Below are 26,761 nucleotides of genomic sequence, written 5' to 3'. Positions count from 1 at the left end.
GGCCGACCAGGAAACTAAACAATAATAATAATAAAAATAATAAAAATAATAATAATAACAATGGAAAACGAAAATGGTGTTGGTAGTGAACGATCTGCTGAAAAAACAAAAACAAAATACAAGCAAAACAAAAACATATAGCAGTAATTGTTAGTAGTAGTTATAATAATAATAATAATAATAATAATAATAATAATAATAATAATAATAAAAAATAACAATATATAATAAATACTTGGGGGTAAAGGATGAACATTCGTTGTAAGACGAGAGAATTAAAAAAGAAAGAAATTAAAAAGTTTGGGATTAGTACAATGACAATGCCATGAGTATAATAACTTTTGAGGGGGAAGGAAAAATGTCGAAGGAGGAGGAGGAGGAGGAGGAGGAGGGGGAGATTATGAGGGGAAACTACACTGAAAGGGATCGGTGGGTGGGTGGAGTGGAGGGATGGAGGGGGAAAGGGTGGGAGAAGAGTATAACATGAGTGACGGGGAGGAATGGAGAAAGAGTAAGTGGAGGCGGGATGGAAAGCTGTGAGGTGGAATGGGGCGGGATGGAATGGTTTGATATAAAAGAGGATGTTGAGAATGTGATGGGAGGACGAATGAAGGATGGGACTTTACATGTCGAAATATTAGGAGCAGGTGGAAATAGACCTGAGTGGAGTGATATGTGGAGTAAATGTGCATAGGAGGATGTAAGAAGCCGTAGGAGAGGGTATAGGAAAAAGGATATGGGAAAGGATGGTTGATGGCTAGACGAGTGGATGGGTAGTGGATTGGTACTAGATGTGGGATGGGAGTGTGGAGCAGGGCCGTATGTCAAGAGGGGAGGAGGTGTTATGTAAATGAACCCCCACCTCGAGATTATATAAAAATGATCCTCAAGTAACACTGTCCAAAGGAAACAGAACTGACGAAGTTATTGAACCCCATAAATCAATGTCTCGATGCGGACCTGGTGTGGAATGAACGGTTTGGAATAAGGAATGAGGAATGGATAAACTACTGACCTATCGTAACAAGAGGTATAGGAATCTGCAAACTGGGAATAGCTGGGAGCGAGAGGGGGCGAGAACTGGAATGATAGATGATAGTAAGATGAACTGCACCACAAGACTGGGACCTAGGAATCTGGGAATGACTATGAGTGAGAGGAACTATGGACTGGAATGATAGATAGCAATAGGTATAGAGCCTAGACTGGAAACTAAGAATCTATGAACTGAGGAGCGAGAGTAAGCGATGGTTGGAATGCTATACGAAAGAAAGAGGTATTGTAGCCTGGAATGGGAACTAGGAATTTGGGATCAAGGGGGTAACAGAGAATTGAATCTGGGAAGTTGGAAAGTTTCGTTTAGTCGGCGCAACATCTGTGGTCATATGCCGGAGAGAGACAGAAAGGGAAGGAATTATAGAAGGAATTTTGGGGACCAGGAAGTGACGGCAAATTAAAATTGGGAACTGGGAATCGGTGAATATGTAGAGAAAGAGCTAACAAGAGGCAAACGAAATCAGGAACCGGGAACTTGGAACCGGGAAGGGCTGGGAAAATTCGATGGAGTGAATAATCAAAAACAGAAAACGGGATAAGGGAGAAGGAAAATGGTGTTTGTGAGTAACTATGAAAAAAATGGAAGGGGGAGGCGGGGGGTAGGGGCGGTCTCTCCTGAGGAATGGAACGAAGAGGAAGAAGAGAAAAAGGAGGAGGAGGAGGAGGTGGATGAGGTTGCGGTGCTGATGGTGGTGGTGGAAGAGAAGGGAGTAAGTGGAAATGGAGTACGAGGCGAAGGGGAAGGAGGAAGTAAATGTGGATGTGGGAACGAGTAAACAGATATGGTGGGGGATGAGTTAGTATTGGACTGAATGGGGACGAGGAGGAAGATAATTTGTGGGAGTGGATGAATAAGTATTGGGCATTAGGCTGAGATAAAGAGGATGAGAAAGACGTGAATGAGAGTGAGTAAGAAAACATAGGAGTGGATGAGTCGGTGGCGGTACTGGATCGGGAGAGAAAAGAAGGATGAAAATATGGAGCAGGAATAGGGTGAGGAGAAAGTGGATGGGGGAAGAGAAGGAGGATGTAAGAGTGGATAAGAAACGGTATGAGGATAAGGATACGGAGGTGGAGGAAGTACGGCGGACGAGTATGAGTGAACGAGTGGGGACATGGGAGTGGACGAGTCTGAGGAGCATGGGAGTGGACGAGTATATAGGCAGATCACAACGCTAGGTGGAGGTAATACACGACTTGACTGAAATGGACGACAGACCCACCTAGGAGAGGAGGAATCAACAAGAAGTGTGGAGGGTGGGAGGTACCAGCTGTGGGGGGGAAGGAGGAGGCGGCCATTACTTAGGACGCGGTGGCGGCGGCTCGGGGCACCAACCAACCAACCAACCAGTCAACCAATCAACCAAAACAGTTTAATTAAGAAAGAGATAAAAAAATGTTGTGGTACTAAGTTTTTTTTTTTTTGGTTGTTGTTTTGGTTCTTTTTTTTGTGGTTTTTGGTTTGATGAGGTTTCTTTTTTTTCTTCTTCTTGTTTGTTTGTTTTTTTCTATTTATTTACAAGTATTATACAAAGAAAACTAAATAAAACAAATACTCGAAAGAAAGTAAACATAGAAAAGTGAGACAGGAAAGGGTAAGAAGGCTGTTGCTGAGAGAGAGTGTGAAAGTAGACAAACACACATATGCAAAAAATGATAAATAATACAGGTTTTAAGAAATGAATAAACGAGTAAATAAGTAAATAAATATATGAATAAATTAATACATAAACAAATATGAAGGAAAAAAACATCGAATTTTTACCAGTGAGCGGAGATGTTAATGGAGACTTAGTAAGGAATGCAAGAAACTGAGGAAGAGGAGGAGGAGGAGGAGGAGGAAGAGGAGACATGGGGAAGGAAGGAGGGGCAATATTCATGACCAAGGAAAGGAAGAAGGGTTGGAGGTGGAGGGTGTGGGAGGGGTGTTGTTGGGGTTGGAGGTGAGGGTGGGAGGGAGGCGAAGAGGGGTGAACAAGGTGAAGGGGTGAGAGAGGGGTGAGGGGGGCGGGGCTGACTCACCTGCAGGGTTTACACCATTGGCTTTGCTGCTCGAGGCCGTACCGCGCGCGACACTTCTTCATATTGGCTGAGGACGAGCGACAAGATTAGATGAGCGGCGGTGGTGCTGTGTGGGTGTGGGGTGTGAGGGGGGCGGTGGGGGTGTGGGGGTAGTGGTGGGGCGGTGGGGGTGTGGGGGTAGTGGGGGGCGGTGTGGGTGTAAGGGTAGTGGGGGTGTGTTGTAGGGGTGGTGGGGGTTAGCGGGTAAAGGGCGCACTGAGGGCACCCGCGTCTGTATCATGACACTGTAGGTATGTGGGGGAGGGTAGTGTGTGTGTGTGTGTGTGTGTGTGTGTGTGTGTGTGTGTGTGTGTCAGGCACCACGCACTTAGTAATAATAATAATAGTAATAGTAATAATAATAATGTGACACAGGAACAACACATGCTGAGAGCCACAAGTTTATTGAAATATTAAGAATTCATGCACTGAGGACTTAATATGACTGAGACAAAGCAGATTCTGGGAAAAAAAGCAGATTCTGACTTATTGTCAAGGTCATCTGCAGTGTTATTTTCATAACATCTTCATTTGACTCTCCCAGTGGCATTGCTATTAAGCAGAATGACTGACAGTGACAAAACCAAAGGATGGCATCAACCTGCCTGCTCAAAGATGCTACTGAAAATAACAGTGGAGATCCAGCACGAGGCCTGCGCTCGTGGCCGGTCCAAGACTAATGGTCAGCACTGGTAAACATTCATCCCATTATATGATATGGAAAATATAATGAATAACTGGAATAGTGAAAACTAGCAGAAACATTCCGCAACAATCCAATTAAGCAACGTCCACTGATTAAGAAAAGAGAAATATGAATGTATGCAAACAGGCAGCAAAAAGACAAAAGCAAACATATAATAACATTCAAGTAAAATTGACAATAATGAATAAGTTAAGAGTGAAGCTAATAAGTAAATTTAGAACCATAATGGAGGGTTGTGCCATGGTATCGGGGCGGGTGTCGGTGCCCAAGGGCGCGGCGCCCCCCCGACACCTGGCACCGCCCGCCACAGGGCCTGAGTTGCTTAAGAGGAAGGGCTTTGTGTGCGGCAGGTGGGTACCTCCATCTTGGGTTTTGTCACGGTTACGTTTCTTCTTTTTCCCCTGCGAGTAATTTTGGCGAGAGGACCAGCCCGGGTACATCTGCATGTGAAGCTGGCGTTCTTTACGCGCCATTTCATAGTACTTGGCCTGTTCTTCGCGGCTTAGCGCATGCCACTGCAGGGAAAGTTAAATGAAGATTAGTGCCGGCCGTCCCGGGAAGGGGGGAGCGCGGCTGGGGCGGACCCGCGGGGCACGGCTGGTGCCCCGCCCGCACCCCGGCGCGGCAACTGCAACAGCAGACCCACCGCCGCCCACTGCCCCGAGCGACGATCCTCCAAGCCTCGGCGGCAGGAGAGGGCGTGCAGGGGGCAGGCTGGGAGGGGGCAGTGCTACTGCCGGTGGCCGTGGGGCAAGGTGGGGGCGGGGCGGGGCCGGCCCCGCTTCAGCCCTAGGAAGCTACAACACAGTAAGTTCCTCTACCTCCGTCACCAGTCTTCTCTTTCTTTCTCTTTTTCTTTTTCATCATGCCATAGTTATCTCGGGCATTCCATCCGGGGTACATCTGCATGTGTAGTTGTCTCTCCCGCCGCGCCATCTCGTAGTACTTGGACTGCTCCTCTTTGCTGAGCGCGTGCCACTGTAGCCAAGTAAGTCACGTGAGGAGGGGAGGGTCTGGCTGCTGCCGGGCGTGCTGGCCCACACAGTAACAACTACCGACTGTTTCCTCAACACCCGTTACTCTACACTCAAGGACTCTTTGTTTACTAGCGGCCCCAGCAGCCCCGCCACGCGTGTGTGTGCGTGGGGGGCGGGGCAGGGCGGGGCGCGCTGGCCGGCTCTCCGTATGAACAAAAAGGTTAAATATCTATATCTCCAGTATATAAAACAATGTAGGAGTAGTAGTAGCAGCAGCAGGACTGATAATCATACTAGTAACAATAATGATGATAGTAATAATAATAACAGTAGTAGTAATAGTAATAAGGTGGGAGCGAGGAGGCATGCAGCACCAACCTTGCGGCCGAGGATCTGGTTGATGGCGGCGCTCTCCTTCAGCGTGCACTCCGCCACCACCTTGGCGCGCATCTCCTTCATGTAGAGCATAAAGGCGTTCAGCGGCTTCTTGATGTGTGGCTTTTTCTCTGCAACGACGCCACGACACCTTCCGTCAACACCAATCACTCACTCAGCCCACTCACCGCCCTCTCTATCTACTTCTCTCTATTTCTATCTATGTTTTTTCTTCACACAATAACATCACGATTCAACACCATTTCCCAACACTCACTTTCACTCACAACACCAGCACTAAGCACCACCTACCCACACACCATACACCAATTCAACACCATTTACCTACCCATTCCTTCATGACCTCATCACAACACCACCCATACACCTATACTCACTACCAAACCAGTCATCACCCATCACCACCACGCTAACTCACTCAGACAACACCATGCATCACCACCATCAACACTTCCATCACAATCACTCTCATCACCATCCATATCACCACCCTTCACCTCGCCCTTATGAATACCTGTAGTAGTAAATCAACATCATTATTAGGAACAACAGAAAGATTGACAAACACACTGAGAGGTGGAACACACGCAAGGCAGATTGGAGAGCACTAAAAAGAGGTAAGGGCGGATAACAAGGGGAGGACGATCTCAGTCTCGTACTTACCTCCGTTCTTGGTCTCGATCATCTGTGTTTTGTCTCCCTGCAGTGATGGCTTCTGGTCGAGGCCTTGGTGTCTGGGCGAGGGAGAAAGGAAAGTGAGGAAGAGTGTAGCTTACCGCGATATTATTACGTTATGGCTTTCGTGACTATGTGAGGGAGAAAAGAAGGGAACTAGTGGAGTTTTAAAAGCGGCCATATTTTAATTTAGTGGCTGTACGTGAAGGAAAATGAGAAAGAATATAGATTACCGTGATATCATGTTGAGGTGATGGTGTCTGTAAACGAGAAAAAAAGAGAAAATGAGAAATGATGAATATGATGAAACGCAATGGCATATTTTAAGGTATTGGTGGTGTTTGCGAGAAAAAAAAGAAAAATAATGGAGGTGAACCGTAACATCATAATAGTAAGGTCTTGGTGAGAGAGAGAGAGAGAGAGAGAGAGAGAGAGAGAGAGAGAGAGAGAGAGAGAGAGAGAGAGAGAGAGAGAGAGAGAGAGAGAGAGAAATAATAATGGAAATGGAACGCGATGAAATACTTTAAGGTGTTGGTACGAGAAAGAAAATGGTGAGCAATTGTGATGTAACGCGAGGAAGAGGAAAAAAATAAGAAAAAGAAAGAATGGAAATTAAACGCGATGTCATATATATTGTGGCTTCGGTGTCTGGGAAGAAAAATCAGAGAGTAGAGATGAAAAGTGATGTCGTGTTCCGGTGTCTGTGCGAGGGAGAAGGGAAATTAGAGAGAACAGAGATGAAATGTGAGATATTGTAGTGTTTGTGAAAGAGAAAGAAAATGAGAAATAAAAGAGATGAAACACGATATCAAGTTGTGTTTGTGCGAGAAAGAAAATGGGAAATAAAGGATATGGAACGCGATATCAAGTTGAGGTGTTTGTGAGAGAGAAAGAAAATGAGAAATAAAGGAGATGGAACGCGATATCAAGTTGTAGTGTTTGTGAGAGAGAAAGAAAATGAGAAATAAAAGAGATGGAACGCGATATCAAGTTGAGGTGTTTGTGCGAGAGAAAGAAAATGAGAAATAAAAGAGATGAAACACGATATCAAGTTGTGTTTGTGCGAGAAAGAAAATGAGAAATAAAAGAGATGGAACGCGATATCAAGTTGTAGTGTTTGTGAGAGAGAAAGAAAATGAGAAATAAAAGAGATGGAACGCGATATCAAGTTGTAGTGTTTGTGAAAGAGAAAGAAAATGAGAAATAAAAGAGATGGAACGCGATATCAAGTTGTAGTGTTTGTGAAAGAGAAAGAAAATGAGAAATAAAAGAGATGGAACGCGATATCAAGTTGTAGTGTTTGTGAAAGAGAAAGAAAATGAGAAATAAAAGAGATGAAACACGATATCAAGTTGTGTTTGTGCGAGAAAGAAAATGAGAAATAAAAGAGATGAAACACGATATCAAGTTGTGTTTGTGCGAGAAAGAAAATGATAAATAAAGGATATGGAACGCGATATCAAGTTGTAATGTTTGTGAAAGAGAAAGAAAATGAGAAACAAAAGAAGAAAAATAGATGAAAACAACAACGAGGATAAAACAAAGTGTCCCATAAATCAAACTTTAAAGAGCGGAAAACAAGGAAGAAGAAGAAGGAAAAAAATATATCGAGGAACATGTTGTAAATAAGACTAATAAGCAGCCTCTCAGCACGACGCAAAATGCCACACCTGCCGACGAGGGGCCTGAACGCACACCTGGGTTACGAAGGTGTGTGTGTGTGTGTGTGTGTGTGTGTGTGTGTGTGTGTGTGTGTGTGTGTGTGTGTGTGTGTGTGTTGGGGCGTGTCACTGGCTTTGTGTGGCCGTTTGCTGGGACTTGCTTTTGTGAGGATGAAATGCAACGGTTTTCTTTTTGCTTTTTTTTTTTAATGCTTCAGTGTAAAAAATATCACCATCCCAACACCGTGTCCGAGCTCTCCTTCCTAACAGATCTCAATCATTACCAACTCGAAAAAACAACCACGGAATCTTCTAAAATTGTCTCCCACCTTCGTTTATTTATTTTTTAATACTTGTGTTAAAAATATCACCATCCCAACACCGTATACAAGCTCGCCCTCCTTCCTAACAGATCTCAATTACTAGCGACTCAAAAAACACACAAACAACGGAATCTTCTAAAATTGTTTCCCACCTTCGTTTATTTATTTTTTAATACTTGTGTTAAAAATATCACCATCCCAACACCGTATACAAGCTCGCCCTCCTTCCTAACAGATCTCAATTACTAGCGACTCAAAAAACACACAAACAACGGAATCTTTTAAAATTGTTTCCCACCTTCGTTTATTTTTTTTATTTTTTATACTTTAGTGTCAAAAATATCACCATCCCAACACCGTATCCACCAAGTTCGCTCTCATTCCCAACAGATCTCAATTACTAGCGACTCCAAAAACACACAAACAACGGAATCTTTTAAAATTGTTTCCCACCTTCGTTTTTTTTATTTTTTTTTATACTTCAGTGTCAAAAATATCACCATCCCAACACCGTATCCAAGCTCGTCCTCCTTCCTAACAGATCTCAATTATCACCAACTCCAAAAACAACCACGGAATTCCTTAACAGTTTCTCACACCTTCGTTGAATTCCGCTCACTTCACTTCCATGTATAATTTTCTTCGCTTATTTTTCCTACAGACTTTCCTCTCCCCTGAACTTTCCTATTGAATATCCTCGACCTATTTTTTCGTGGAATATACTATCCCACCAATAGACAAAATGAATATGCAGGATGTAGCCGTTAAACCCGTAGAAGTGGTAGGTTCAGCCCCTCACTGCTTTCCTCTCTTCTCTCCAACTTCACCTTTACCGCATCATCTTCCTTCCTACTCATCTATACATAAGAAAGCTCGCATGGGAATGGAGTCTGGCGTCCTGATGATAGTGTTGGAACTGGTCTTAAGGGCATGGCTGAGGAAGGGCGAGCTTGTAATATGACCACAATAAAGTACTATTCACGAAGTCTATACCAGTGGTCGTGTGTAAAGGGTCCCGATGCAGGGGTGAAAAAATAAAAGAAGAAAAAAAGATCATTGCATTGGGTGTAAATAACAATAGCATTAGAGAACCGGACAGAATAATCGCGCAGAAAAAAAAAAAATGTTGCAGACCGAACACACGCCAATGATCAGAACACAACAGGATAGCGAAAGAGGGTGTCAGGGCGAGGTTATAAAAAGTAATAAATGACGAAAATACGGAGGTGACAGGTATATAAATTACGCGGAAAAGGTATGAATGTCGACAGAGAGAGAGAGAGAGAGAGAGAGAGAGAGAGAGAGAGAGAGAGAGAGAGAGAGAGAGAATCACAATCACCCTGTTAAAAGTTAAGACGCGACGCAAAACAAATATCAAAGTAAAACAAAAATTGCGAAAAGATCAAATAAATACCAAGTACTACTCTCTCTCTCTCTCTCTAAGCGACGAAGCAAGGGAAGAAAAATGTGAGCTTTCTTTACAACAGTTTAACAAAGAAGCTTTAGGATGACAGATGCTGATGAAATGCTCTCTCTCTCTCTCTCTCTCTCTCTCTACCGCCCTACCCACCAATCAACTTACAAACACACCTATCTATCTATCTATCTATCTATATCTATTTCTATGTACACTCACCACCATCATCACCACCTCTTCACCACCACAACCAGAACACCTTCCTCCTCCTCCTCCTCCTCCTCCTCCTTCTCTTCCTCCTCCTCCCCCCCACCCTTCTCCACGCTGGAAGGCTGTGTCAACATGTAAAATGTAAGAGTAAATTTTTTTCTTCTTAATTACAACACTCCTCCTCCTCCGTCTGCTCATCTCTCTCTCTCTCTCTCTCTCTCTCTTACACACACACACACACACACACACGCACTACTTCTAATACATTCGCTTAATGCAAAGAAAACTCTCTGAACGTTGATGATAGTGATGCCGATAATGGCGATGATGATGTTTATGATAATAATGGTGTGTGTGTGTGTGTGTGTGTGTGTGTGTGTGTGTTAGAAGTAGTAGTAGTTGTAAATACACCAATAAGTAAAAAAAAAATATATATAAACGTGAAATGAGAGGGAGAGGGAAGAATTGGAGGATGACGAGAAGAGGAAAAGGAAGAAGAGGAAGAGGAGAGGGAAGAGGAGAAGGAAGAGAAGAGAAAACGAGGGAAAAAAATCAAATAAGAACCAAGAGAGATGAAAACGGAGAGAGAGAGAGAGAGAGAGAGAGAGAGAGAGAGAGAGAGAGAGAGAGAGAGAGAGAGAGAGAGAGAGAGAGAGAGAGAGAGAGCGGGTATTGACTCTCCATAAACAATGAAATCATCGGCCTGAAACATCTGGTTAAGCGATTACTGTGATTCAGGGAGAGGGAGAGAGAGGGAGAGGGAGAGAGAGGGAGAGAAAGCTTCCTATGTACACCTCAAACACAGCCATACACACCCTCATCAGCACGCCACACCAGGTAATGAGAGAGAGAGAGAGAGAGAGAGAGAGAGAGAGAGAGAGAGAGAGAGAGAGAGAGAGAGAGAGAGAGAGAGAGAGAGAGAGAGAGAGAGAGAGAGAGAGAGAGAGAGAGAGAGAGAGAGAGAGAGAGAGAGAGAGAGAGAGTAGGAGTAGATATGGCATTTGTGCATGGAGGAAAGGAAAAGAATAGCTGGAGAAGGAAGAGGAGGAAAAGGAAAATATGGGGGAAAAGGAAAAGAGAGAAAAGAGAAAAGGAAGTGAAATAAAAACCAACAAAGATGAAAACGAGAGAGAGAGAGAGAGAGAGAGAGAGAGAGAGAGAGAGAGAGAGAGAGAGAGAGAGAGAGAGAGAGAGAGAGAGAGAGAGAGAGAGAGAGAGAGAGAGAGAGAGAGAGAGAGAATAGCAAGCCGTCGTCCGTACAATATATTCCCGTTTTTTTTTTTTTTTCCTTCACTCTCAAATCTTGGGCCTGAGCATCCGTTGATAAGACAAACAGTGATCCTTCCTCTTCAACGGAGACTAACGCAATTTGCTCCCATAAGCCCTGGCGAGGAGGAGGAGGAGGTGGAGGAGGAGGAGGAGGAGGAGGAGGAGGAAGGAAAGTGATTTGAAGGGGCAGGTAGGTAGGAAGGCAGAATGGGGAGAGCGTATAGAAAGAAAGGGTTAACCTCCTCCTCCTCCTCCTCCTTCCTGATGTTGAAGGTAAACAATGAGGGGAAAATATTGATGAAAAAAATTATTGTACGGTGACGAGACCTGTTCAGAAGGGAGGGAGAGGGAGCGGTAGGGAGGGAGGGAGGGTATGACAGAGGCCTCATTATAAGGGGTGAGGAAAGGGGTGAAGCGAGGACAAGGAAGAGGGAGAGAAGGAAGGAAAGAGGGAGAGAAAGAAGGAAGTGTGATGAGGGAGTGAGGAATAAAGGGAGGAAGGATGGAGAGAAAGTGAGAGGAAAATGAGAAAGGAAGGAAATGAAGGAAGAAGAAAGGGAAGGAGGGAAGGAAGGAAGGAAGGAAAGAGGGAGATAAAGGAGGAAGTGTGATGAGGGAGTGAGGAATAAAGGGAGGAAGGATGGAGAGAAAGTGATAGAGGAAAATCATTAAAGATGGCAAGGAAGGAAAAGAAGGAAGGAGAAAGGGAAGGAGGGAAGGAAGGAAGGAGAAAGGGAAGGAGGGAAGGAAGGAAGAGGCGATAGATGGCAAAGAGGGATGAGAGAGAGAGAGAGAAAGTAGGAAGGAGGGAAGGTGGATGATGGCGAGGAGGAAGGAAAAGAAGGAAGGAGAGGGAAGGAAGAAGGGAAGGGAGAGGAAGGAGAGGGAAGGAGGGAATACTGAACTTATTCCTTCTCTCTTTTCTCACATTTTTCTTCCTCTCCTCTCCACTTTTTCCTCCTCCCTTTCTATTCTTTCTTTCTCCATCTATTACACCTGCCTTTCCGCCTTTCTTCTTGCCTCTCCTCCTCCTCTTCCTCCTCCTCCTCCTCCCTTCCTCATTCACTTGATTTATTTCTGCTTTCTACTCCTTTCTCTCTCTCCTCTTCTCCTCTTTCTATTTTTTTTCTTCCATCTCATCACAGTTTGAATTGTCTCCATATATAAAAAAAAAACATTGCTCACAACCTGCCAAAACATTATAATTAGAGGGAAGAAAACTCTCTCTCTCTCTCTCTCGGTGTGGTTTCTATGGAGGCTAATAAGGATGTTGCTAATTAGTGCAGCGCCAGATACGTCACGAGGAGGAGGAGGAGGAGGAGGAGGAGGAGCAAGGTAGTAGGTTTACCCTCTCACTGCTTATAACTTCCTCCTCCTCCTTTCCTCTCCTTCTCTCTCCTCCTCCTCCTCCTCCTCCTCCTCCTCTTCATCCTCTTCTACCCTTTCTACAAGTTGCTCTCGATAACTGTTTCTCTCTCTCTCTCTCTCTCTCTCTCTAAGGGTGAGAGCGCCTTAGGCCATGTCCACAAGAGCCTCTTACAGACTTGGCCACATGTTGGGTTCATGCTGGCCATCTCTCTCTCTCACGGAAGGATGGAGTGGTAGGGCTAAGAGGAGCTGAGAGAGAGGGGTGAAAGGTGATATGGAAGAGAGGAGGAGGAGGAGGAGGGCTGAAGGGGCAACTGGAATGAAAAGGGAGGTGGAAGGGGGTTGAAATAAGTACTGAGGTGGTAGAAAAAGACGTGAGGGGGAGGGGGAGAGTTAGAATGAAAGAAAGGGAGGGAGAGGGGTGGAAAGAAGGGGGAATGGGGGGAGAGACAAGGGTGTAGGCTGATGAAGGGGAGATAAGTGGAGTGGTTGGGAGGGGAGAGGGGTGACATGCTTGATTAAAAGGGGGGTGAAGGGACAGATGTGATTTGAGGGGGTGAATGAACGTCCTTGTGATAGGGGGGTGAAGGGAAGGGGAGAAGGGAAGAAAGGGGAGGAAGAAGATGAAGGGGAGAAGTGAAGGGAAGAGGTAGCAAGAGAGAGAGAGAGGAATGATAGGAATAAGTGAAGGGAAGACAAGAAACAGAAGATGAAGGGAGGGGAGGAGGAGGGTGAAGGGTAGATAGGAGGGGTAGAGGGGAGAGGTGTAGAAGGAAATGAAGGGAGGGATGGAAAGTAGAGGGTAGAGATAGATGAAGGGAAGAGTTACAGTAAAAGGCTATGAAGGGAAGGGTGTGGAGGGAAGGGTAGATAGAAGGGGTGAAGGCAGGAATGTAGAAGGAGATGAAGGGAGGGGTGAAGAATAAATGGAAGATGTGAAGTGGAATGCGATGAAGGAAGGGGTGAAAAGGGGTGAAGTAAGGGAAATGAGGTGGGTGATGAGGTGAGGAAGGAATAGGTGAAAAGGGGTGAAGGGAGAGAAGTGATACATTTGATGGGGTGAAAAAAAGAAAGTGATACAAGTGATGGGGTGAAGGAAGGGAGGCAGGTAGTGGGGTGAAGGAAGGGAGGCAGGTAAAGGGGTGAAGGAAGGGAGTGTAACAAGTGAAGGGGTAAAGGGGTGAAGGAAACGAGGAGTAACAGGCGTTGGGGTGAGGGAAGAGTAACTGGTGAAGGGGTGAGGGAAGGGGTGCACCTGTACTTACCTGTGATTGTCGTGGGAGGTGTTGGGAAGCTCTGTCTTGGGGGAGGCGACGAGGGGGTGGGTGAGGGGCGGGGTGAGGCCGGGGTGAGGGGGCATCAGGCCGCCGGGGGAAAACCTGGTGGGGAGAACAGCCATTAGAAGGGTGATCAGGGTGAGGATAAGGATATAGTGCCAACAACAACAATAATAATAATAATAATAATAATAATAATAATAATAATAATAATCTTCCCCTGGCCCTTAATTTTTATATCACTGGGAAAATAGGAGGAGAGGAAGGAGGAGAGAATTTGACGAAAGAGGAGGAGGAAGAAGAACAGAATACAAATAAACTTTAAAATGAGGGCAGGCAAAACTACTACTACTACTACTACTTCTACAACAACTACTATAACTACTAGTGTGAACACAATATATCAACAAGACAAGGCAAAATGCATCATGAAAGATATATATGTAAGAAAAAAAAATGCAACTCAACGTATGTGTGTGTGTGTGTGTGTGTGTGTGTGTGTGTGTGTGTGTCATTTCTCCTAACCACCACCCTCACTAACGACTACTACTACTACTACTACTACTACTACTACTACTGCTACTACAATCACCGCAACAGCCAGCACCACCACTCCCACCACCGCGCCTACCACGACTACTGACCTGGGCAGGGTGGCAGTGGAGAGAGAGAGCGGAGAGGAAGGGTAGGAGGCTGTCAGCGCCGAGCAGGAGGTAAGCGGGTGGTACATGCGTGCGGGGGGCCTGCAAGAGATCACAACACGCCCACGTCAACCACACAGACACACAGACACGAACAAACGGACACTAACGGTAAAGGCAAACAGGAACAAACACTAAACAGACACAGGAACGGGGTGGGTGGGTGGGGGGGGTGGGGGAGGGACACTACATATACTTCACAAACAGGAATGGGACAAGCACTAAATGACACAAACACGAACAAACACTAACACTATATGACACAAACATGAACAAACGCACTAAACAGACACTAAGAGTAAACAGGAACGGGGGGGGGGGGGGAACTACTACAAACAATAGACATACACGAACACAAACAGGAAAAAAAAAACAGGAATGGGAGCGAACGGTAAATGGACACAAATACTAATAACAAAACAAACAGTAACAGTATCAACAAACAGGAACGGGAATATAAAAGGAACATAACAAAAACACACACAAAAAAGATGTGAATACTTACAAACAGGAGGAGGAGGAGGGGGGGGGGGGCAAACAGACGCAATTACATACTTAACAGAAAAAAAACAGGTAAAACGGGGGAAAAAAAACTATAAAACAACAAAACAAAACAGAATCACTAACACTGAATAAACATGGGGGGGGGGCATAAATCTACAGGTACGGTATAAGAAGTGGGATGTACAGGTAACAAAATCAATCAACAGGTATAAGTAATAAAAAATAAGTCTACAGGTATGCAAGAACAGGCAGGAAAAAGACATACTATTCAACACCCTCTCACGCCCTTACAGCACGACCCACTGCAAGCCACACCAGACGAGGACGAGGACGAGGACAAGGAGGACGACAATGAGAAGGAGAACAAGGAGGATGAGGATAAGGAGGACGATAATGAGAAGGAGAACAAGGAGGATGAGGACAAGGAGGACGACAATGAGAAGGAGAAAAAGGAGGACGAGGACAAGGAGGACGATAATGAGAAGGAGAAAAAGGAGGACGAGGACAAGGAGGACGACAATGAGAAGGAGAACAAGGAGGATGAGGACAAGGAGGAAGAGAACGAGGAAGAGGAGGAGGCAGTCTGAATGTACACCTGAGTAAGTAATTATTAAGGTGAGTGGGTGGCTAGTTATCGTGTTCCCGGCAGGTGTAGAGGTCATCAGGTGTTGGCGTTAATTAAAGGGAATTTGTTGACTTGGTATGAAATGCAACTTTTTTTTTTTTACTTTAGTTTTTTTTAGTCTTGTTGCGTAGTGATTTTTATTATTATTATTATTATTATTTTTACGCTGAGTGATTATGGAAGGCAACTATTCTCTTTTTCTTTTATTTATTAGTGTTTTCGTTTAAAGGAAATTTGTTTACTTGTGATGATATGCAACTTTTGTTTTCTTTTTTCTTTTTACGTTGTTCTGGCGTGGTGTGTGATTTTTATTTTTTATTTTTTTTTACGTTAGTTGGTAATGGAATGCAATGTTTTTCTTTAATCTTTTTCTACTGTGTCGTGCCGTAGATAGGATGATCTTTGTTAAGTAATGATGAGACGACAACGCTTTTATTTTATTTTTAATCTTTTTTACAGTATTATGTGTTTTTATCTAATTTTTAGTGTTGTGTTGTATATAATGCGTGAATTTACTTACTTGATGAAAATGACAGCGTTTTCTTTTCTTGTTTTTAGTGTTGCGTCGGTGCGTGGGAGATTTCTTATTCCCTTTTTCGTTTAATAATGATAAAATGGCAAGCGTTTTCTTTTCTTTTTTTTAGTGTTGCGTCGGTGCGTGGGAGATTTCATATTTTCTTTTTCGTTTAATAATGATAAAATGGCAAGCGTTTTCTTCTTTTTAGTGTTATGGTGCACTGTGGGATATTTATTTATTTATTTATTTATTTATTTATGGTGACTAGTGATCGAATGACGGCGTGTTCTTTATTTTCTAAGTGATGCGCCGGTGTGTGGGATTTGTTTTGTTTTTGTTTTGTTTAATAATGGTAAACTGACTCTGCTTTTCCTCAATCTTCCATGTCGTGCCGTAGTGTGATAACTTTTTGCTAACTAGTGATCGAATGACACCGTTTACTTAATTGTTTTAGTCATACGCCGTCGTGGGAGAATTTTTCCGTTTAACTATTGATGAAAATGAAACGTTTTCGATTAATTTCTTCCATTGTCGCGCCGCAGAGGGAATTATTTTACGCTAATTGAAGAAAAAATGAGTGTTTTACTTTTTTGTCATATACCATCGTAGAATTTTTCCGTTTAACTACTGATGAAAAAGCAACGTTTTCGATTAATTTCTTCCATTGTCGCGCCGCAGAGGGAATTATTTTACGCTAATTGAAGATAAAATGACAGTGTTTTCCTCTTTTTTTTTTAGTGTTACGTCGCACTGCAAGAGTTTTTCGCGTTAACTAGTTATGGAAACGACAGCTTTACGTCAGTGTTGCCGTTTCGAGAATTCGTGAAAACTAAACACGATATGCGGCGTTTTTACCATTTATATTTCATCGGCGTTGTCAGAAAATTTGATAAAGCACCAGACAGGAGGCTAAGTATTAAAACCACCACAACCACCACCACCCCTTGCCTCAGTCTCCTTGGTAACCTTCTCATCACACTCATTCTCCTTTTCCTTCTCATCCTACTTCTCCATTCCCATCCTTTTTTGCATTAGTATTTCCATCACCACCATCACCAACCACCACCGCCGCCGCCACGCCTTGAAAAGAGGGGAGGGGAGGAGAGGGGAGGAGAGGAGAGGGGAAGGTAATGCACGAGGGTGTTGAATATTTGCTTTCAATAACCTGAACGAAAAATAAAGAAGCTCTACAAGACAAACACATCATAAAATATAACATCAGCAAAACAAAGAGAGAAGTGGAGGAAAAAATACACATTGAATAAACAAACATTGACGGACAAACAGACAAACAAGTCAATACAAATTCAACAGTATAATGACATAGCTCATAGTAACCGAGGAGAGACAAAGGGATGGGTTAAAATACATAAACACGGATACATAACAAAGAACAGAAATAAAAAAACATCACCAACAAAACAAAACAAAAAAATCTGCGGACAAATACATGAGAAAAACAATGAAAAGGACAGGTTTAGAACAGGAAATAAAAAAAAAGGGTATTTAATAAAGCAAACAAAGAAAAAACAGAAACAAACACAATTAAAACAAGGGTAATTAACAGAGATAAACATGTTAGAAAAATAAATTAATAACAGGTCTACATACACACACACACACACACACATACACATACACACATATAAATACTTACATATCTAGACATGCATATATAAAATTGCATTCATACATAATACGCCTACTGTCTGTCTATCTAATTACACACATACAGATATACATGCAAATAAATACAGAAACAGATATTCACAAACATACATTTATAGATCGCTAACAACAACAACAATGACAACAACAACAATAACAACAACAATAATTATTTTAGGGGGTAACGATGGAAATTTGTATGGTTTGAATTGGGTTATCAGTTAAATGTTGTTGCTGTTGTTCTTGTTGCTCTTGCTGCTGTTGCTGTTTGTTGGGATAAAACGAAGGGGAGGAGATAAGGGGAAGGGAGGGAGGGAGGGGAAGAGTGCTTGGTGTGAGAGAGGGGTAGAGAGGGATGGGAAGAGTGCTTGGTGTGAAGGAGGGGTAGAGAGGAAAGGGGGGAGGGAGGGGAAGAGTGCTTGGTGAGAGGGGTAGAGAGGGGAGGGAGGAGGGTGGGGAAGAGTGCTTGGTGTGAGAGAGGGGTAGAGAGGGAGGGGAAGAGTGCTTGGTGTGAGAGAGGGGTAGAGAGGGAGGAGGGAGGGAGGGGAAGAGTGCTTGATGAGAGGGGGAGAGAGGAGGGAGGGAGGGAGGAGAGAAGGGAAGAGTGCTTGGTGTGAGAGGGGTAGAGAGGAAAGGGGGGAGGGAGGGGAAGAGTGCTTGGTGTGAGAGGGGGGTAGAGAGGGAGGGAGGGAGGGAGAGAGGGGAAGAGTGCTTGGTGTGAGAAAGGGGTAGAGAGGAAGGGGGGAGGGAGGGGAAGAGTGCTTGGTGTGAGAAAGGGGTAGAGAGGAAGGGGGGAGGGAGGGGAAGAGTGCTTGGTGTGAGAGGGGTAGAGAGGGAGGGAGGGAGGGAGGAAGGAATGAAAAGGGGGAGGGGGGGTGAAGGGGGGAAGTTGTAATCGTGTAACTCTAACAGAAAGTGAAAGGCTGTATAGTCCTTATCATATCATCTGTCCATCAACAAAGCGAGAATTTTGATAAACGTGGCACCTGCGCATTTCTAATTTGTGAATAAGTGAAAACACGGTTGTGGTAGATGTTCAAGCAATTTTTTCAATAATATATTTGAATTTTTAGGTATGCAAAAGTAAGATAAAAACTCAGTCCTTATAAATCCCAAACATGCCAATATGCATCGATAATTATAATCTACCATACAAGCACACGAAAAGGCAAGCTTGTATCAAACAGTATAGAAAGAACATACTCGAACGATTTTCAAATGCCTATAATTCATCTCATTTCATGTACACTGCGGTATAAAAAGACATGTGGCTCTGCAAGTGCAATCAAGGGGTATTTCAGTATTTTATTGCATGTAAATAACGATAAATATTCGAAATTACATGAATTAAGAAATAATAACTTAAATGTTTTGCTAGGCTATTTCGAATATTACCCTTGATATTTACATGGAATGCTAGGCTATTTCGAATATTATCCTTGATATTTACATGCAACAAATTATCATTGAAGTATAGACACTTGCAGATTCAGATTTTAAGTAACTGCAATGAGATGAATTATTATTATAGTCATTTGAAAGGCTATAAACCGTTCAAGTATGATGTGACTAACACTGTGATACAAGCTTGTCTCTCGCGTGCTTGTGTGGTATATCATCGACGCAAATCGGCATGTTTGCGGTTCATATAAGATGGCTTGAGGGTTCTTTATATGCACAAGCTTTCAAAGATATCACTGAAAATAAAATGTTGATATTCACACAATCAGGACTAGCAATGCGCAGGTGCCACATCTACGTTCACGAGTGGACAGACGGAATGAAACGGACTTTTTATAGTAGTAGTAGTAGTAGTAGTAATAGTAGTAGTAGTAGTAGTATTGGTAGTAGTATTGGTAGTAGTAGTGGTAGTAGTAGTGGTAGTAGTAGAAGAGGTAGTAGTAGAGATAGTAGTAGTAGTAGTAGTAGTAGTAGTAGCAGTAGTAGTAGTAGTGGTAGTAGTAGTAGTAGGTTTTATTCACTGTAGCTATTTAATATTTTTTTGTTATAAGTTATTGTTGCTGTTGTTGTTGTTGTTGTTGTCTTGGTGATATCTATGCTAGTGACTGTAGTGGTGATGGCGATGGGGTTGTCAACAGGAGGGGAAGAGAGAAGAGGAAAGAGGAGAGAAGAGAGAGGGAAGAGGAAAGGAGAAGAGAAGATGAAAAACTAGAGATGAAGGTGAGGAATGAAAAAATAAAGTGATAGGAAAAGGGAGGAAGGTGAAGGAAGAAAAAGGAAGGGAGGAAAGAAAGAGAGAGAGAGAGAGAGAGAGAGAGAGAGAGAGAGAGAGAGAGAGAGAGAGAGAGAGAGAGAGAGATGGTGGAGGGATGGAGGGAGGGATACGATGATTTACACGCACAGATAACAGATCCACATGTGTGTACAGAAATAGCTGTGTGTGTGTGTGTGTGTGTGTGTGTGTGTGTGTGTGTGTGTGTGTACATATACATATTAACTTTCGTGCAAAAACAAAAACAATAGCAGATACAATCTTCATTCATCATGCTCTGTCAACTTTAATAATAATAATAATAATAATAATAATAATAATAATAATAATGAGTCGTGGAAAATGCAAGATCAGCAGATTCTCTTTACAACAACAACAACAACTTTATTTACAACTACTACTGAGAGAGAGAGAGAGAGAGAGAGAGAGAGAGAGAGAGAGAGAGAGAGAGAGAGAGAGAGAGAGAGAGAGAGAGAGAGAGAGAGAGAGAGAGAGAGAGAGAGAGAGAGAGAGAGAGAGATATAGGGGGGGGGGAGAGAGGGGGGAGTGTGTATATGGGTGTCGTGGGCTTGACAGGGGGATGTGTAGGATGTTGAGGATGTGTGGGTGTACATAAGGGGGTGTAGGGATGCAAGAGGGTGAATGAGGGTGTATGGAGGGGTGGGTAAGGGAATGTAGGGGGGGAGAAAGGGGGTGTAGGGGGTGCAGACGAACACTCACCAGGCGGAGGCCATCTGTGCTGTGAAGTCGGGGCCCAGCGGGTAGGGATACTGGCCCGAGGTGGCGAAGGGGTACACTGGGGGCCGCAGACCTGGGGGGCGGGAGGAGGAAGGTGTGATTAGACGTACAGGTAAAGTAAACAAGTAAATACACAATCAAATATACCTGTACACAACTATGGAGGTGGTAAAGACGTGGATGTGAGGTGTTAGCCGATGTGATTAGATATACAGGTTAAGGAACAGGTATTTTTTAGGATGAAGAGAAGGGAAAACAGGTGTGATTAGGTATCTATGTAAACAAACAGGTATATTTTTTTAGGTGGATGAGAAGGGAAAACAGGTGATTGCGAGATTAATATACAGGTAAAGGAGCAGTTTTTTTTTTTTGAGGTGGAAGAGAAGAGAATTGAAAGCAGGTGTGATTAGGTATAAAGGTGAACAAACACAGGTAAACGGATACACAGACAAATAAATACACCTGTACCCATAGATAAAAAAGAAGTGACGAACAGGTACACATAGGAGAAGAAAGTGTGTGTGTGTGTGTGTGTGTGTGTGTGTGTGTGTGTGTGTGTGTGTGTGTATGGGGTGGGGGTGGGGGGGGAGAGGAACCACACCTGACGAGAAAAAAACAGGTGTGACAACAAGTAAAAATGGATACACACACACACACACACACACACACACACACACACACACACACACACACACACACACACACACACACATACAGGTAGGTAAATAAGTCCCATGACTCCAAAGGAAAGAACACGAGTACAGGTGAGGGTCAGATATGCTATGAGAGGGCTGATAATCTACGAAAATTAACTAACTATAGAAATACACCTGTACAGAGACATAAAAGGAAGTGGCGGACAGGTATGCATGGGGGCGATCAGACGAGGAAAAACACAGGTGAGGAAAAGCCAGGTGTATTAATATAGGCGAAAGTAAATACACACATACACAAGAAAGCAAAGTTAGGGAAAGTAAATTCACACACAGGTAGAGAGTTGAGGTGGTAGAATATGTAAGGAAATGGTCAGGTAGGTATCCAGGTACACAAATACACAGGTGGGGAGAAGGTAAAAAGATGAATGGGGGAAACGTGTGTGGTGCTGCAGCTGTGTTTGTGTGTGAGAGGGTTGCAGGAGAGATCGGCTGTACAGGTAAGTATACGAAGGGTGTTTGCATGTATACGTAAACACACACATACGTAATTCACTGTAGGTGTATAACATTTTTTTTTTACTATGAAACAAATATATGCTTTTAAATATATTATTGTAACTACACATAACCGTCAAAACCTCCTCCTCCTCCTCCTCTTAATCCTCCTTCTCCTTCTCCTCCTCTTCCTCGTCCTCCTCCTCCTAAAAGTCCCTCTATTTACTATTAACTATTACACCTACTACTACTACTACTACTACTACTACTACTATTACGTACTATTACGCGCGTACACACACACACACACACACACACACACACACACACACACACACACACAGAGAGAGAGAGAGAGAGAGAGAGAGAGAGAGAGAGAGAGAGAGAGAGAGAGAGAGAGAGAGAGAGAGAGAGAGAGAGAGAGAGAGAGAGAGAGAGAGAGAGAGAGAGAGAGAGAGAGAGAGAGAGAGAGAGAGAGAGAGAGAGAGAGAGAGAGAGAGAGAGAGAGAGAGAGAGAGAGAGAGAGAGAGTCTGTTTTTCCAGCAAGATGATAACACGTCAAAGAACTAAAATTGAGACAATATTTCCGTCGGTTTCTTAGGCGGGGCGACAAACAGGGAGAGAGAGAGAGAGAGAGAGAGAGAGAGAGAGAGAGAGAGAGAGAGAGAGAGAGAGAGAGAGAGAGAGAGAGAGAGAGAGAGAGAGAGAGAGAGAGAGAGAGAGAGAGAGAGAGAGAGAGAGAGAGAGAGAGAGAGAGAGAACGAATTACTTGCTCCACCTAGATGACATTCTTAACAAACAACAACAACAAAAAGAAACTAATTAGAAAAAGGTGCAAGACAAGATTCTAACCCATTATTATTTTTTTTAACTTAAGAAAAAGCAGGACACATTCTCTCTCTCTCTCTCTCTCTCTCTCTCTCTCTCTCTCTCTCTCTCTCTCTCCGTTGTCAGGGAAGCGTTGCAGAGTTCACCTGGTTGGTTGCAATGAAAAGGGAGAGAGAAAAAAAAAGAGAATGGAGAGAAAAAAAGGAAGGATTATCAAGTGTATTTGCCATCGCTGAGCAACACCCTCTCTCTCTCTCTCTCTCTCTAACCAGCTATTGTTTTCCACCCGTGTTTTCCTCTCTCTCTCTCTCACCTCTTACTACTTATATTCTTCATTTCCCGCATTTGACACACACACACACACACACACACACACACACGCCAGGCAGTCAGTAAGTCTTACAAAATATTAGTGATTACCATTTTTTCTTAGTCTGTCATGCGAACGTCTAATCTCACGCCGGCAGTTTTGTATCCATTATTTTATCATTATTATTATTATTATTATTATTATTATTATTATTATTATTATTATTATTATTGCTGTTGTTTTTCTCTCCGTTGCTCTTCCATTTATTGCCAACCTCACTGTCAACCTTGTCTCCGATCCTCTTCATTTCCTTACCAACCTCACTGTCAACCTTGTCTCCTATCCTCTTCATTTCCTTACCAACCTCACTGTCAACCTTGTCTCCGATCCTCTTCAATTCCTTACCAACCTCACTGTCAATCTTGTCTCCGATCCTCTTCAATTCCTTACCAACCTCATTGTCAACTTTGTCTCCGATCCTCTTCAATTCCTTACCAACCTCAGTGTCAATCTTGTCTCTGATTCTCTTCTGTTCCTTGTCAACCTCACCGTCAATCTTGTCTACGATCCTCTTCTATTCCTTGTCAACCTCACCGTCAATCTTGTCTACGATCCTCTTCTATTCCTTGTCAACCTCACCGTCAATCTTGTCTACGATCCTCTTCTATTCCTTGTCAACCTCACCGTCAATCTTGTCTACGATCCTCTTCTATTCCTTGTCAACCTCACCGTCAATCTTGTCTCCGATCCTCTTCTATTCCTTGTCAACCTCACCGTCAATCTTGTCTACGATCCTCTTCTATTCCTTGTCAACCTCACCGTCAAACTTGTCTACGATCCTCTTCTATTCCTTGTCAACCTCACCGTCAATCTTGTCTACGATCCTCTTCTATTCCTTGTCAACCTCACCGTCAATCTTGTCTACGATCCTCTTCTATTCCTTGTCAACCTCACCGTCAATCTTGTCTACGATCCTCTTCTATTCCTTGTCAACCTCACCGTCAATCTTGTCTACGATCCTCTTCTATTCCTTGTCAACCTCACCGTCAATCTTGTCTACGATCCTCTTCTATTCCTTGTCAACCTCACCGTCAATCTTGTCTACGATCCTCTTCTATTCCTTGTCAACCTCACCGTCAATCTTGTCTACGATCCTCTTCTATTCCTTGTCAACCTCACCGTCAATCTTGTCTACGATCCTCTTCTATTCCTTGTCAACCTCACCGTCAATCTTGTCTACGATCCTCTTCTATTCCTTGTCAACCTCTCCTTATTTCAAAACCGAACCTCTTTCTTCACATTACTTATTGACATCGCCTTCATCAACTTTTATGTACGCGTTCACTTCAGCTCCGTCCTCGTCACGCCCATCAGTCATGTTTATTCAGTCCCTCGGTGTCACCATCACGCACGGCACTGAGTCACTTCGAGGCGAGATTCCAGGGACAGACTGCGCCATCCTCGGCCAGACAGAGAAGCGTCAACAGAAGGGGTCAGTGGTTAAGCCAATGCTAACTCGTGTGGTTTTGCTTTACTAGCCGATCAATGATAATCTCGTATCAATAGAGTGAAGCGTAATATCACTAAATTATAAAGTCACCTCCTCTTCCTAAACTGACCTTTCTTCTGGCCACTCCATTATATTTTCTAAGAGCAGCGGTTCGCGCGTTTTCTTTCCTTTCTATTTTGATTTTGCCCTTTACTTCCTTTACTGTACAAAAACATATCTCAGCAAATCATAACTACTGCTGGGATGTATCAGACGTTTTCATTGGTTTTACGGAATTGTCTTGGTGTTTTTCAGGAGTCGGCCACTTATTAACTGCCCTCCTGAAACACATATTTAACAAGGCGTTCGTAGGAGTTTGAGGTCGTTACAGGGGTAGGTTCATGACCCGGGAGGTGATTTAACCCTTCCTATGTACCCTTCGTCGATACTTTCTCTTTTTCAACGGGGCAACTATTTCATGTCACTGATGTGGAATAAAGTCTCTTGCACTCACTGAATTTCTTAGCCCCGTATACCGTAACACTTGTGGTCGTCCGTCAGCTCCGGCAGTCTCTTTTTTTTCCAACGGGGTAACTATTGTATTATATCGAGGTTGCAATAAGGTTCTCATCGCACTGACTGAATTTCTAAGCCTCGTATTCCGCAAGTGAACTGTCTCCTGAGCTGTGGGAAAAAAAAAAAAAAAAGTCTTCTAGGTCGTACTCGTCCGGGTAGTGTTTTGTCTGACGGAGATATTGTATGTATGTGTGCCCCCCCCCCCCCACCACCACCACCACCACACATCTGTCTGAATTAACTATCTGCTGTTGGTGGTGAGACTAATATTAAATCCACAAATTCCTCGAGGTTCATCAAAGTTTGGCAAAGTAACAAAGATTCATTATGGTCACGTGATACTGGTGTTAAATGCGGTATATTCTCTCTCTCTCTCTCTCTTATTCATGTCCGCGTCCCAGGAAGTGTCGTGAGTTTGTACAATTAAAGAGCGACGGTGTGAGGAAAAAGCTAATTCGGATATTGAGAGAGAGAGAGAGAGAGAGAGAGAGAGAGAGAGAGAGAGAGAGAGAGAGAGAGAGAGAGAGAGAGAGAGAGAGAGAGAGAGAGAGAGAGAGATTCACATTTAACACGAATCTCACGTGACCAAAATTAATCTTAGTTATTTTGCCAAACCTTGAATAACGCGTATAATTTATGGATTTGTGAGCGTGAGGATGTTTTTTTTTTGGATGTGGGTGTGGAGGAGGAGGAGGAGGAGGAGGAGGATATAACAAGAAAGATACAAAAGGTTCAGATATTATCGATAGAACGTGTGTGTGTGTGTGTGTGTGTGTGTGTGTGTGTGTGTGTGTGTGTGTGTGTGTGTGTTTGCGCCAAAACTTTAACTTTTAATTCATTTCGTCACCCCTTTCTCTTCATTCCCTTACCTACCTCACCCCAAACCCTCTCTCTCTCTCTCTCTCCCCTCTTCCGTAACTTTTTCTTTGACTTTTTCTCCCTCTAACGTCACCTCACCTCCCATGTCACCCTTTCGCTTGTTCCTCCTCCACCTCCTCCACCTCTGAACCTCACTGGCCTCTCCCTCTTCTCCTCCACTCTCCTCCATCACCTCACAGCCCCTGCAAAACCCTTTTCGCACCAACACACAGCTCAACCCCTCACCCCACAACCCAACCTCTATCACCCCCAACATTCACACCATTCCTCCACATCCTCCCCGTCACCCCTTCTTCTTCTACCTTTCCATACCCCACATATACTCAACCACACCCTTTCCCCATCACCCTCTCCACCCTCCACCCCATCACATCTTTCCTCCACCACTCCACCCCCACCCCCATCCACATCCTCATCCACCCTCCTCCACCACACCCCTCCACCCAGCCAGCCGTCTCCTCACGCCAACTATTAATCAAGCGAGCGTCTAAAAACGGCCCCCAGACACACACACACACACACACACACACACACACACACACACACACACACACAACTGGGAGGTGTATTGATTTGACAAACACACTGGCGACCATAAACTTGGGTACACACTGAGACTGCTGTTGCCCCTCCTGCTTCCCCTCCTCCTGCTACCCCTTCTGTTGCCCCCTCCCCTCCTACCCCTTCCTCCTCCTCCTGCTTGCTTGCTTACTTGGTTACTGCTTCTGCTTCTGCTACCTAGACTTACTTCTGCTTGCTCAGTTTTTTTTTTCTTCCTCTTTCTCTTGTTTTACTTCCTCCTCCTCCTCCTCCTCCTCCTCCTGTTTCTTCCACCACCTTTATTTGTCGTATATATTCATTGCCGTCTTTGTCATTGTTATTGTTGTTGTTGTTGTCGTTTTTGTGGTCTTGGTGTTGTTGTTTTTGTTTGTTTTGATTTAAGTTTCATATCACTACCACGCATCTGCCACTACTACTACTACTACTACTACTACTACTACTACTACTACTACTACTACTGCTACTACTACTACTACTACTACTACTACTACTACTACAAATTTTAATCATATACCCTTCACTAAAACAACAACAACAACAACAACAACAACTAGGAGATAGAATTGAGCGCCGCGGTAATGTACA

The 26,761-nt window shown here is 43.7% G+C and overlaps 1 protein-coding gene and 1 long non-coding RNA gene across 2 annotated transcripts in view; both read right to left on the bottom strand.

Annotated features, from left to right (window-relative positions):
* The window catches only part of LOC126995658 (protein pangolin, isoforms A/H/I/S-like), a 45,431-nt gene that overhangs the window by 17,731 nt on the left and 939 nt on the right, over positions 1–26,761 (bottom strand). Inside the window, exons 2-8 of the mRNA XM_050855427.1 lie at positions 20,365–20,455; positions 14,041–14,139; positions 13,385–13,498; positions 5,860–5,930; positions 5,179–5,306; positions 4,182–4,338; positions 3,079–3,145 (exon numbers count right to left, since the gene is read on the bottom strand). Coding sequence (XP_050711384.1) covers positions 3,079–3,145; positions 4,182–4,338; positions 5,179–5,306; positions 5,860–5,930; positions 13,385–13,498; positions 14,041–14,139; positions 20,365–20,455 — 727 coding nt within the window. The remainder of the gene's footprint in view (positions 1–3,078; positions 3,146–4,181; positions 4,339–5,178; positions 5,307–5,859; positions 5,931–13,384; positions 13,499–14,040; positions 14,140–20,364; positions 20,456–26,761) is intronic.
* On the bottom strand, positions 22,810–24,855 carry LOC126995662 (uncharacterized). The gene is made up of 3 exons (XR_007750598.1): positions 23,531–24,855; positions 23,126–23,395; positions 22,810–23,080 (listed from the first exon to the last, which is right to left on the bottom strand). It is a non-coding gene; the product is annotated as an uncharacterized LOC126995662 (long non-coding RNA).

The sequence above is a fragment of the Eriocheir sinensis genome, chromosome 8 (genome assembly GCF_024679095.1).
Source record: "Eriocheir sinensis breed Jianghai 21 chromosome 8, ASM2467909v1, whole genome shotgun sequence".
NCBI lineage: Eukaryota > Metazoa > Arthropoda > Malacostraca > Decapoda > Varunidae > Eriocheir > Eriocheir sinensis.
This window is presented reverse-complemented; position numbering and strand designations above follow the sequence as displayed.